The 13,068-nt window shown below is 42.6% G+C and overlaps 1 protein-coding gene across 3 annotated transcripts in view; it reads right to left on the bottom strand.

Moving 5' to 3' along the window:
* The window catches only part of epha3 (eph receptor A3), a 158,389-nt gene that overhangs the window by 20,726 nt on the left and 124,595 nt on the right, over nt 1-13,068 (bottom strand). For all 3 annotated transcript variants that reach the window (XM_049485063.1, XM_049485064.1, XM_007251746.4), the window contains exons 12-15: nt 10,587-10,648; nt 7,973-8,182; nt 5,130-5,279; nt 4,220-4,413 (exon numbers count right to left, since the gene is read on the bottom strand). In XM_049485063.1, the coding sequence (XP_049341020.1) occupies nt 4,220-4,413; nt 5,130-5,279; nt 7,973-8,182; nt 10,587-10,648 (616 nt within the window). The remainder of the gene's footprint in view (nt 1-4,219; nt 4,414-5,129; nt 5,280-7,972; nt 8,183-10,586; nt 10,649-13,068) is intronic.

Genomic DNA, 13,068 nt, shown 5'->3' with positions numbered 1-13,068 from the left:
TATATACTGCTTAACTGAGCAGAAAACATATACATCTATATTTGATTAGCCTACCGTTTTTCTTGTTGCAGCCTGATCTAGTTCTCAGTTATGACATACCGGTGGTCTTTTTTGAGACACACTGAGGCTTTTTAGGCTGTGTAGCAACTAAGGATTCAGCTGAACCAGCCAGCTTGCTAGCTTCCATGCTGCAGCACCGCTCATTCGCTGGGGTGGGGTTAGTGTTGGGAAATGGCGAAGTCAGAGGCCAAAACAAACACAAACACTGTGAAGGTCTGCACAATTAAAAAAGGGATGTACTGGCTAAAGCCCTACTGACAAGAGCTGCCAGTGCATTTTTTGTTTATTCACAACAGATATGTCAGTTACTTATTTCTGACTATAGTAGAAATATTAAAGCTGTTGATTCTACATATATCTTACTTCTATATCTATAGAAAACAAAGTATCTGCACTCTTTAGCCTTAAACAGCTTTTCTTTTTAAATCTGCTATTCATTTAACTGTGCATTATCGTTATGAATGACCACCAACTATTCTACTAACTTCTACTAACAACCATCCTGTTGCTTAACGGGTGACGACAGCCTCCCTCACTTTCCTGTAATTGGTCCAAAAGTCCAAACCAATCAAGAAAATGTTCTCAAGCTGCAAACAAACTGAACCATGGTTTAATTAAACCAGACTGACACTATCTTTTCTGGTTTAGACCAAATTTGGGTCTTTTGGTGCAGACTGTGGATCACGACACCTTTCATACTAGTTATTTTGGTTGAGACCAAACTGAAATGTCCCATTGTCCGGACCAAACAAGGTAGATGTGAAAGCACCCTACATCTAATTTAAGTCTTTAAAATTGTGTCAAAATAAAACATAGCTTTGGCATTTTTTTTTCTTGCAGAAAGTTTTCTTTCAAGACTTCACAGATGAGTTCAAGTCAGGTCTTAGTGGGTCCGAATGAACAATGATGGGCGGGTGTGCTAACAAATCAGCCAGTGTTATAAATACTAAGGTTGCTGCCAGGCTAAGGAAAAACAGCATCTGCAATGCACAGCCCAGGGACAAGAACACCTGATCAAAACCAGGGGAACATAGTGAGGGAAATGAGATTAGGGTCCCCCTGGAGATGGCTATTAATAGTAACACAAATAAACAAATTATAATAGCAGGAAGTATACCCTCCAGCCACTTGCTTTCAATGGCAAATTTCAGACTATTATTCGATGACAGAAAAGGCAGCGTCTAGGCAGGCCGTGGAGGTCAAATGTAGTCTTGGAGTATTAGTGGGATAAGTGACAACAACGTCGTCTGTAGATGTTCAGGTTTTCGAAGCCGAAGAGATGGATTTTACATCATACAATACATTCAGCATTCAGTTTAAGACTCGCCCTGCAGCAGTACATCCAAGCCTTAAGTGAATTAATAGCTGTGGGGAAAAATATATATATAAAATGTTTGGGTAATTTGTATTGCAGGGCGCGATTTGAAGATCTCTGTAGGATTTTTATTTTTTTATAAATGACATCTTGCTGCGGAAAGCGCAAGTCTTATGTCTTGTGGCAGACATCAGGTTATCAAAAGACAACAGCACACACAGAGCCACACAGAGCCTGTAGGCTTATGAGCAGAGGATTTGTGTGCTGAACCAGATGATCTCATTTTTTTTTTCTATCTATCTATCTCCGCAGGCCAAGGCTGGAACAGTACTTGTACGGTAAGTTTCCGAAGCGTGATCCACTGAAGTTATTGATCTGAGCGCATCACTCACAGCTCTGCCCTTAAACCTACAGAGGATACAAGTAAACTATGGATGACCTCTGTGTTTTTTTTTTCTGTTTTGATGCAGAGGTTTATTTTTTAGAAGCCACGCTGAATTCTCAGCAAAACACACACATACACACACACACACGAGGCACCGAGAGAAGGTCAAACATGAAAAGAAACATCTTTGTTGTTGGGAATGTAAGCGATAGCCTAAACCCCTGTGTCTCAAAATCTGCTGGCTCCCCCACTCTGAGCGCTTTCTCTCTGTGCAACAGACACGTGGGAGAGGAAGAGGGGTAAACACTCGCCTCTCTGTCTGTTCCCTCTCCCCACTGGTGTACTGACCTCTAAATAACTGAGGCTGCATAGTATCTTGTTTTTAAAGCTCCCGAGGGGACAGAGCAAAGGAGGGAGGACGCAGCTCGGCCCTTACAGGAGAGACATCTGGGCAGTTTCGTCACGGACGTGAACGCATCTCTGGCTGCGAAGGGAAGCAGGGTGCCTGCACCCACATTTCACTTCCTACGATCTGAATGGTGCTGTGCAGATCACTCTCGCCCCTCCAGCTGAGGGTCAGGCCTCAGGGCCTGGGGTCTAGAGCCGGAGCAGCCTGCACTGCTGCTCTATTACCACGTTACGGCATGTAGATAAATGAGGTGCATGGGAGCAGGCGCAGCTGCGGCTGTAGTCCGGCAGCGCCGGCACCTCGGAGCGTGTCTCGTTCGGAGAGCAATAAATCAGCCGGGCCTGCTGCTCGCTGGCCAGCCGTGTTAAAAGCCAATCAGAAAAATTATATGCAAACTCCCTGGGACCTATTTGCACTTTGTAAAGAAATCATTAGTCACTGTTATGCAGTCGGACATCCCTGTAATAAAGACACTATAATAAAGACTGCTACACTGCACACATCATCAACATCCACATCGGAAAAACAGCAGGCTGTCCGCTGACCAGTAGTAGTGTAGATGTACTGCATGTTTACGCAGCTGTTTATGCTTTTTATGCCTTTGATTTTGAGTGCCATTACAGCAAACAGCAAAAACTGGCCAGATGAACATTTCCTTCTCGATTTTTCACCCTGGTTTCCATCTACATTTACACATACTAGTACAGTAAGCTCTGCCAATACTGAGGTAAGATAAGGCCATGAACCACAGATAAGACAAAAAAAGAAAGAAAAGAAAGAAAAGTGAACAGCAAATTAAGCTTATTTGTTTTGACATTTTTTGCCGCCTTTTTTCTGCTGTCCTTGTTCAGTCACTAATAAAACTAAGTGAACAAAATGCATTTTTATTTTGCTAGATATTCACAGTACTGAAGACAGATGAAATAAAGATGACAGTAAAACCAATTGCCATGTGCCAGTCAAAAAATCAGTGAAAAAAAATGTCATGGTATATCAGTATTTTTTTTTTTACTTTTTTTTATGACTTCAGGCGACAGCTTTGAAATCTGTACGTTTTGAGAGGTGTTATCTTGTAAGTAGTGCTGAACACTGTCCAACATGAATTATTGAAGTGTGAGCGAGGGCTAGTAAGGGGTACCAGAAGGATTCACTGTGTCACAAGTATATTGGGAATTTATTATAGAAGACATCACCTGCTGAGGACAGTACAGTCTGTGGTAATGATCGTGATAGACCACATCTGGGGGAATGAAGTGAAGGGAATGAAGTGCAGGAAGTGCAGAAATCACATCCACAGTCAATGCAGGAGGTCTGATTCACATGTCCCACAAGTCAATGCAGCATTCTTTAGCTTTTTTCTTGGACATTAACACTTATGTGAGACCCAATGACACAATACATGAAATTTGGCAGGTCAGTGTATAAGCATTATAAAAGAATTTATGTAAAATAATTTTCGTTATAATATTTTGATATATATTTTAATCTTCCAGTCTTTATGTATCCTATTTTTATAAACAGGAAGTTTATACTATAAAAGCAAAATTCCATCCATAATCAACTTCGCTTGAGGACAAAGACAACACAAACTGAAAAACTCAAACAAAAATATAGACAGCATCCTGAATCCAGAGAATGTCTGTCAGGAAGTCAATGTCTGTTTATTGCACTGCACTCTCTGTCTGAAGACAATAACTGAAAACTGGCTCCGAAAACAAACAGGTCTCGTCCAGCAAAAATGTATTATAATAATAATCTCCAGCAAATATTGATCTTGTATACACAGCTGGAGACACTGGAGTACAATGTTCAGCAGTGGCTAGATGGACAAGATGGAAATGTACGTACATGGACCAGAAGGACGGACGCAAGTCTAATTTAAGGGAGGAAGGGAGCGTTTCCTCTGGTTGAGGTTCATGTGAAAGCTCTTCACCGATGAGCAGGATGTGACCCAGAGCAGAACAAGAGTGGGTGGCGTTTCATAAAGAGCACCATGTTCAGCATTGAGCTGTTCCCTCTGGATGCAGTGGGTGGATGAACCATCGCTTACCTGCAGGCGGTGTTGGCTGTGATCTTTAGACTGCTGGGGTTACGGATGAGCTTGTCCAGGATGCTGACAATCTGCTCGAACTTGGGCCGGTTGTTCCGGTCCTTCTGCCAGCAGTCCAGCATTAGCTGGTACAGGGCTGCGGGGCAGTCCATGGGTGGGGGGAGACGGTATCCTTCGTCCACCGCTTTGATCACCTGATCCACAAAAGAGACGCGGTAAATGTCAATACAAAGCCGAGGTCTGGATATGAAATGCCAGCTTTATGATGTAGAGGAGAGCAATCTTATTGAACTATTCTGTCAATTTCCTGTTTTAGCTTCTTCTTTATAGTTCCTAGGGACAATTTTTCTACTTGGCTTGCAGGCAGACTGAGCTGGATGAGTTGGATGAAAGCAAAACAGATTTGCTTTCTTCTATAACTAACAACATGAAATCAACTGTAGTCAAGTGTAGAGAGCAACAGAACTGGCAATGTCGAGCAATGCTGTCAGTTCTTTTCAACCACTGATCATCAAAGCTGCTGTAATTGAGTCAAAGTAAACTCTTATGAACCCATTTCTGCAGAATGAAGTCATTGTGCTTCAAAAACGAGGCAGAGCAAAGACATATAGAAGCTGAAACACAGACATCAATCAGATTCTGGAGTAATTATTATACCTTTGTCAGATTTATGGAGATATATTATGTTGCTAAAACTGCAACTTTTCTTTTTTTTAATAAGACCTCTGAACGCTTCTGTCTCTGTCTGCATCCCTAAAAGCGTTCAGGTGACTTTGTTCAGGCTCTCTGTTGAACCAACCATCCAACCAACCAGTAACAGGTTTCGTATAGCCACCTGTCCTCTCTACGCCTCGCTTCCTCTCACAGTAGGAAGTTCATTAGCTTGCCATGCTGACGCCGCTCTACTTACATCCTGATTGGACATCTCCCAATAAGGCCTCTCTCCGTACGACATGACCTCCCATAGCACGATGCCGTAGCTCCACACGTCGCTGGCTGAGGTGAATTTGCGGTAGGCGATGGCCTCTGGTGCCGTCCACCTAATTGGGATCTTGCCACCCTGAAGACAAAAAAAAAAAAAAAAAAACATTGGGGAAAAAAAGAGGCCTTGTTAGTTGTGGGCTCTTGTTTGCTTTGTAGATTAAAGAACGTGCAAAATAAGCGTGTAGCAGTCTAGTAGTGTAAAACCTACACGAGCCAGGAACACTTACAGCAAATTACAGTGCGAAATCTGGGTAATCTGCATGTAGTCATTCTAACAACACATTTTAAACAGGCCACATGTAACACATGTTTCACAGCCCCCGCTGCTGAGGGAGGGGGATATGTCAGGTAATGCATGCATGCTATGCATGTAATGAATTAACTCATACTATTTGACATAATCTCTGCAGAGGTAGTATCAGCATTTGAACAGAATCTAGCTAGAAACTAGCGTTCGAGACACGAGACACAAGGCTGTGGCTATAGCTGTGCTGATCCTGGTCTGGGCTCTTAACGCTGGCTGGGCTTCTTTCATCTGCAGAGTGGCCTCCCTGAGGAGCTGCGCTGTATTTACCCAGCTCAGCCTGAGCTCGCAGGCAGGCTGCTGGAGTTACTCCGGGCTCAGCCTTCATGGCTACAGCAGGGGTGGAAAGAAAGGGAGGACCGGTGGAGCCAAAGCCAACCGGCTAGCCAGCCAAGTCACACAACTCCTGCCCTGCTTTCTCCAAACACACAGCCCTCGAAAAATAAACCCACTTGCATGCAGGTTTCCCCAGTGAGCGCACACAAACAGCCCCGGCTCTCCGAGCACCAACATTACGGCTAATAAATGTAAAATCTGACATGCCCTCCATGCCTACAGTCCACTGGATTTAATAGAGGGGGAAGGTGGAAGTGGTCGCCATCCTCAAGGATTTTGGAGCTGTTGTAGCCAAGCAATGAGGCAACGCACTGGGGAAAGAAGACTGAAAGAAGGGGGAGTTTAGCGTTACTCCCAAGCCATATATTTTTTAAGTAGAAGGCGGAAAGCTGATAGCTAACAGTATATGATGGGGAACATCTTTGGTTTCCTCCAAGGAAAAAATGCAATAAACTCCCAAAATCCTCTTCCAAACCCACGCCGTATATCAATCAGCAAGGTGTGGGGTAAAAAAAAAAAAAAAGCAGAACTCTAAATTAGGCAGTCACTCGCTGGATTTACGTTATGCCTTATCAGCCTCAGATTTTATTTATATGGTGGCTATCTGCTCTGCAGCACCGAGCCTTCTTATGTGCGTGAGAATGACACATATGGTCATTAATTCACACAGTTACTCACAGAGAGGCTGGCTGGCTAAGGGGAGATAGCGAGAAGAAAGGTACTTCAAGTCTCATAGCAACTAGCCCCTAGAAATGAGCTTAGAGACGAGATACAGCCGATCAGCCGTTTTCATGATCACCCATTCACTTGCAAACAAACAGATCTAGGATGTTATGTTAAAGCTGAATTCCACTGAATGTTCAACATTTCTGCATATATAAGCCAATCAGATTTAAACAAGGTCATTTCCAGAGGTTTGAAGTGAGATCTGCTGCTGTAGAAAAAATTACCAAGCAAATAATCTGTGTGTGTGTGTGTGTGTGTGTGTGTGTTCACAGTGGTGGTTACAGGATTTAGATACTTGAAGATGGATCTAAAAAAGCTCCCTGACAAAAGGTTAGTCCATTAAACAGTTACGGATGTGCTGCCTGACACCTGATGCATTGATTTACAACACTTTAGTTGTAGTTCAAAGTTGTAAAACATACTTAAAAAAAAACAAAAAACAGAAATGGTAAAGGAACTGCACTGTCTACCCGGATGGTAATGCCATCTATGGCATATTCACAGTATACACAGGACACAGTGAACCAAGGAATGATAAATGCCTTGCTCAAACTTGCCATGTACAAACACTGTTTCTAAAGGTGCACATTGAATTCTGCCGTGATTTGAGCAGCCGTGGTTTTAATGTTTTTTGGACACAATCCGGGTTAGCACCCGAACATCCCTTTTAGACAGCTTCCTCTTACAGCGTCCACAGTTAATCCTGTTGGATGTGGTTCGTCCTTCTTGGTGGTATGCTGACATTACCCTGGATACTGTGGCTCTTGATACATCACGAAGACTTGCTGTCTTGGTCACAGATGCGCCAGCAAGACGTCAGATGCACCAACAATTTGTCCTCTTTTGAACTCTGGTATGTCACCCATAATGTTGTGTGCATTGCAATATTTTGAGCAAAACTGTGCTCTTACCCTGCTAATTGAACTTTGAACACTCTGCTCTTACTGGTGCAATGTGCAATTAATGAAGATTGGCCACAAGGCTGGTCCAGTTTAGCCATTAAACCTCCCACACTAAAATATTCATTTCAGTTTCATTGTCCAACCCCTGTAAAATAAATTCCATCATTTTTTTCACCTTTTTAACTAAACATGATCTCAGAGGGGGGGGGGGGGGATTTCTGTAAAGTTGTTTAAGTTTGTACGTTTCTCTACATCGCACCATTTTACATCAAACCCCTCTGAACAACTTTGTTCACAGTGAATAATGTAAAACTATTGACAATTCAACAGACTTCCCCTTTAAGCAACTGGTCTTCTGCTGTGCTCAGCCCTTTTTTTGTAAATCTTTCATGAAAGAAAGTTTTTGTACGAATTTATGGCTTAAACAAACGCTGGTGTTTTTTTTTTTTTCTTTTCGATTGGAGCAGAGCATGCGTCGATTAAATCAAATCTCTCACTCACTCTTGTGGTGTAGGCGGCCTCTGGGTCGTCCTCGAGCACTCTGGACAGTCCGAAGTCGGACACTTTGCACACCAGGTTACTGTTGACCAGGATGTTGCGGGCGGCCAGGTCTCGGTGGACGTAGCCCATGTCTGAGAGGTACTTCATACCTGATGCTATACCACGCAGCATTCCCACCAGCTGAATCACTGTGAACTGAGCATCATGTTTCTGACAGAGAGAGAGAGAGAGAGACAGACAGACAGATAGATAGATAGATAGATAGATGAGTAAATTTTCAAGCAACGTACAGAGAACGAGAGAAAGAAAGACAGAGCAAGAGCATGAGAGGAAAATAAAAAGAGGGAGTGAGGGAGTGAGAGAGAAAGGAACAGAGAGAAAGGATCAAACAAGGTGTTTCATATCTACGCAGCATAAAAAAAAAAACGTCTCTGGGAAAAATATTGGAAAACTGATGAGTTCATACATCAAAACATGTCTGAAGCGTTCCGGGGACACTTTACCGAGCTTATGTCTGCAGCTGGAGTCTCGGCGGAGAGCCGAGACAATTCAGCATCCAGCTGATCAAATTGGAATCAGATAGGAATACGTCTAAGAGCTGCTATCGATTTGTTGCAATTTGGAAATACAAATAAGAGGCACACACAAAACAGATCATAAGTGAGAGCATATCAGAAATGTTTTTTTTCTTTTTTCTTTTCTTTTTTTCAGGCTCGCTGGCAGCCTGCTGCTGTTTACACTGGCACGTGTGAAAAGGGCTTTTATATGCGGAGAGGTGTGTTCAGGACTCGGAGAGGAAGCTCTTCAGGAGGAGAGCAGAGGCAGACCGGATGAGTGAGATAGCATTGCTTTGTCAGCAAGCTCAGGAGAAAGAGCCTTCTTTAGTAAAAGCAGGCAAACTGTACAACTCTCGACAGAGCTGGCCTTTTTTTTTTTTCTAGTCTTCTCTCTCTCTCACACTCTATCTCTCTTTCTCCTTTTCTGCCTTCTGTATTTATCCCTCGCTTTTTTTCTGTGTGAATAGGAGAAAGCTGGGAGCTGTGTTTATGTACTGCATACAAAATAAGTTTGGGCGAAAATAAATCCTGGACCACCTGGAACCGACTGGAGCTCCAAGAGGTTCAAAGGCTTGCTAATAATAGTGACATGAGCGGTGGCGAGGAAACGCGTTCAGGGGAGGATGACAGTTTTCTTTGATAGAGTGCAGGCCACGCTGAAATGCGCAGGAAATTGCTCCAGAACACTGCAACTGTTCTCCCTCCTTTTTTTTTTTTTTCGGAAAAGTAAGATGCTGTGCAGGCGCATATGGAATACAGTTAAGATGATCCTCCTCTGCTAAATCCAGCCTGTCTCTGATCATGATTTTGGTTTTAATGCTATGCTAATTTCAATCACGCAGAGCCTGTAGTTAACGACAGTGCAATTGCAGCACGTAACTCGGTACAGTGCTCTCCGCTCCCCGGTCCGGACGCAGACGTTTAACATCAGAACTCAGAGGAATGGACACGCAGCAAATCCTAATTTGTTTTACTGCGTCGCTAAATGCAACATGCTATGAGTGGGAGGAAAAAAGTGAACAATAAAAGAAAGAGAAAAGCATGTGCATTACATTTGAGTGTGATCATCTTGTTCTACAAATAGCAGATTGTCTGGCACTGCCCTGGTGGTGGTAAATGGTTGAAAAATGACAGAAAGGCTGGTAAATTCATATGTCAGGTGTAGCCTTGCCAAGGCCGGATTGCAGCAGCCAAAGGTTAAGCTGACCCATTTAATGAGCTCATTAGTGCGTTTATCAGCACTTTTCAGATGGGCCGGCCCCCTCTGCATGGCACGCGTGCCGCACGGCCTGTTGTTTGCTTGTTTGTTTTCGCAGCGCTTATGTAGTCATAATGAGAAGTCGTTTGAAGGACGGAGCATGCCCAGTCTGTTTAACTGGCATGGCTGGGCGGGCAGGCAGAAGGCCAGTCCCCCTGTGCTGTAACAGCCTGTACATTTGCAAATCCATGCCCCCTAACTGTGTCTGTTTCTTCCTTTTCTATTTTTTTTTCCTATTAGAAGCCTACTTTGTTCTTTGTAAGTGAATGCAGCCATTGTGCAGAGGAGCTTAAGTAAACTGCTGCCACCTGAAAGCATCTGACGCTCAGGTAATGCCAGGATTTTAGTTAAAGAGGATTGTCTCTTGTTCAACGGGAAAATAAGACACAATGGCTGATCGTTTTTGTGTAGTATCTGCCATCGCCTAAAAGTGCACAAAAGAAAAAAAAAAAGAAAAAAAAGAAAGAAAAAAAGTCTCCCAATCAGTTCTCCGCACAGCAAACAGACGCCGAGGTGAAGCTGCAGAGAGCAATTTGTGTCTATTTGTGCAAATGAAAGTGAAAACGTTCTAAAGCGGAGAGAACTGAGAGAATTCGGAGCTGGCTGTGATAAGCAGGTACTCCGCGGGGATGTGGGGGGAAAAATAGAAGAGAGAGAGAGAAAAAGACAGAGAGAGAGAGAGAGAGCGGGAGAGAGGGGGAGACAGGTATTTAAATCAGTTTAAGATGAGACCTCTCCGCCAGTTCTCTGATCATACATAATGGAGGCTCATTAACCGCTCTCAGCATGTCATACTCACTCGCAGGAAGCTGTCCAAAGATCCATTCTCCATGTACTCTGTCACTATCATCACTGGCTTACCTGTGGAGAGAGAAAGATAGCGAGAAAGAGAGAGAGAGAGAGAGAGAGAGAGAGAAAAAGAGATTTAGAATTATTTCTCCTGATTTTCTGAAGCTTTGCCATGTGTTGACTGGAGCTGGATATCTGGAGCAGGCTTTGCTAATTCAAAAACTAATGAGCCATTCTGTGACACCTGAAGACAAAATTACACACATTTAGATTAGTGGAAATTGTGTCTTATTACATGCCGCAGTCAAGTCACTGTGCTACTGAAACTTTTTTTTGTTATTTCTTTAACGATAATATTATTTGGTAACACTTTACTTGGATGGTCCATTTTATGACCTTGTTGATACTCAACTGACATTCAACTAACACTGAATTGAAGGTCCATTAAATTTAACTTAACCCTATGTTGAATGTAAATGATTAAAAAAAAGAACCTAACTTAACACCTAACCCTAACCATAAAATCGAACCCTACACCCAACCCTTACCTTAACCCTTAATCAACCATAAAATCTAACCCTACACCTAACCCTTACCCTAACCTCAACCTAAGCTTAAAATCTAACCCTAAACCCAATCCTAAAATATTAAGATAAGCGTTTGGATTAGAGTTGAATGTAGGCTTACTTTCACCTTTTAGTTAATTTGCATTTAATAGACATGTAGTTGAATGTTAGTTGAAAGTCAGTTGAGCATCAAAGAGGCCATCAAATGGACCATCCAAGTAAAGTGTTACCTATTATTTTAGCTTTCACTAAATATAAATAAATTATAGTGCTTTAACTCTGGCCGTATATGGGTGTTATGGTACACATATATATAAAAAAATAAGGCCCAGGTTTAACAGCTGCATTTTTTACTACGGGTTAGACGACCGTAAGGATCAGGTTTGGGGCCGCAAACTGGACCCCAGCCCTGAAGCTTTCAACACGTCTGAGACCCTGTCTGAGCTCCCGTGACAATAGCAGGGCTCCCAGTGCATGGGTGCACTTCTTCGCATGACACAGCGGGGTCAGTCGTCGTAACCATGACTTACTGCGGCCCCGGGTTCAAGAGCGCTTCCTGCAGGATGAAAAGAGCCTCGGGCTGAATTTAGAGGGCCCACAAGGTCAGCTGTCACTGTCTGACAGCTTTATTCCCTCTCTCCGCTGGTCATAAATTACCGCTTTTATCCTCCGCACCTTATTCCAGTGCCTGTTGAAGCTTCACCTACGAAGAAGTCTTTAACCCATTAAAACCGGCGTAGTGGAAGATCCTTTCACTATTACACTGGTAAGTGGGTTATTAAATAAATAAATTCTTTGAGAAGAACCAGCAATGCCAATAGTGTTGCATATTGTCACTGTCATATCAAACCCATGGATTTCTGTTTTTGTTTATTTTAGGATTTTTACAATTTTCAACATAATTTGAACATAGCAGCTTCCCTTTACTTTGCATACAAAATGTATTATGAATGGAGTAACAGAAGTGGCCAAAAATCATTTGGACATTCAAGAAGACATAAAAAAAATATTTTAGACAAGGATAATGTCCATGTTTAACATTTAATAAAGTGTTTTCTCTCTCTACCGCTCTCTTTTGCGAAACCAAACAATAGAATTCACATCAGCAAGGGTTTACTTTTGATATCAGAATCATTTGTCCCATCTGGGCAAAAAAAATAAGATGCAACTGAAGTGTGAGGTTCACTCCATCTGTTTGCTGCTCGCAGTGGGAGTTTAAAACAAAGAACAAACCAAGAAAAAAAATCCTACTGGCTTTCATCCACTATGTTCATGTCAAAACAGCCATGATAACAGGAAGCGATGGCGCTATTAAAAGAAAAAGCAGAAACAGGTATTTCTGTGCCAGCATAAAAGGGTTAAAGGTGGGGAAGTCCAGATCCAGAGATATTTTAATGGGCCAGGTATCAGCTATTTTTAGACTTATCCATATTCAGTTCTTGTTTACTACTTTTACCAGTGTGCTGCTGTGTTATCAGCACCATAAAATATATTAAAGGTCTCCTTCTTTTAAATCCACTTTTTCTTGTTCTTTCTGAAATACAATGGGTCTCTCTGATGTGTAAATGCATGCTGCACATAAAACTACAATAGCTAGTAAAAGAAAAGAAAAAGTCGTTTAGGAAAGCTCGGAAATAGTATTCATGGCCTCGCCCACTTTGGCTCGGGACCGCCCACAGACAGAGCTAAAGCCGGATGCAGCAGAGCCGACAGCTAAAGAGCTTACAGCTCTGTTTACACAGCTAGTTAATGTTAGCTATCTTGTGTAAGTATCTATTGGTTTACATTGGTTCTCCTGAGGATTCTACGTTTTACCCGACCTTTAATATAGACTAGGTAAACTGCCCTCGCACTGCCCAAGCTCTGAACCATCAAGTCTGAGGTAAGAGTTTAGTAGCACTAGTTTGGCAAAAAAAAAATTGTATC

This window comes from Astyanax mexicanus, chromosome 11 (assembly GCF_023375975.1).
Source record: "Astyanax mexicanus isolate ESR-SI-001 chromosome 11, AstMex3_surface, whole genome shotgun sequence".
NCBI classification, from domain to species: domain Eukaryota; kingdom Metazoa; phylum Chordata; class Actinopteri; order Characiformes; family Acestrorhamphidae; genus Astyanax; species Astyanax mexicanus.
The sequence above is the reverse complement of the archived record's forward strand: the minus strand, read 5'-3'. Positions and strand labels throughout refer to the sequence as shown.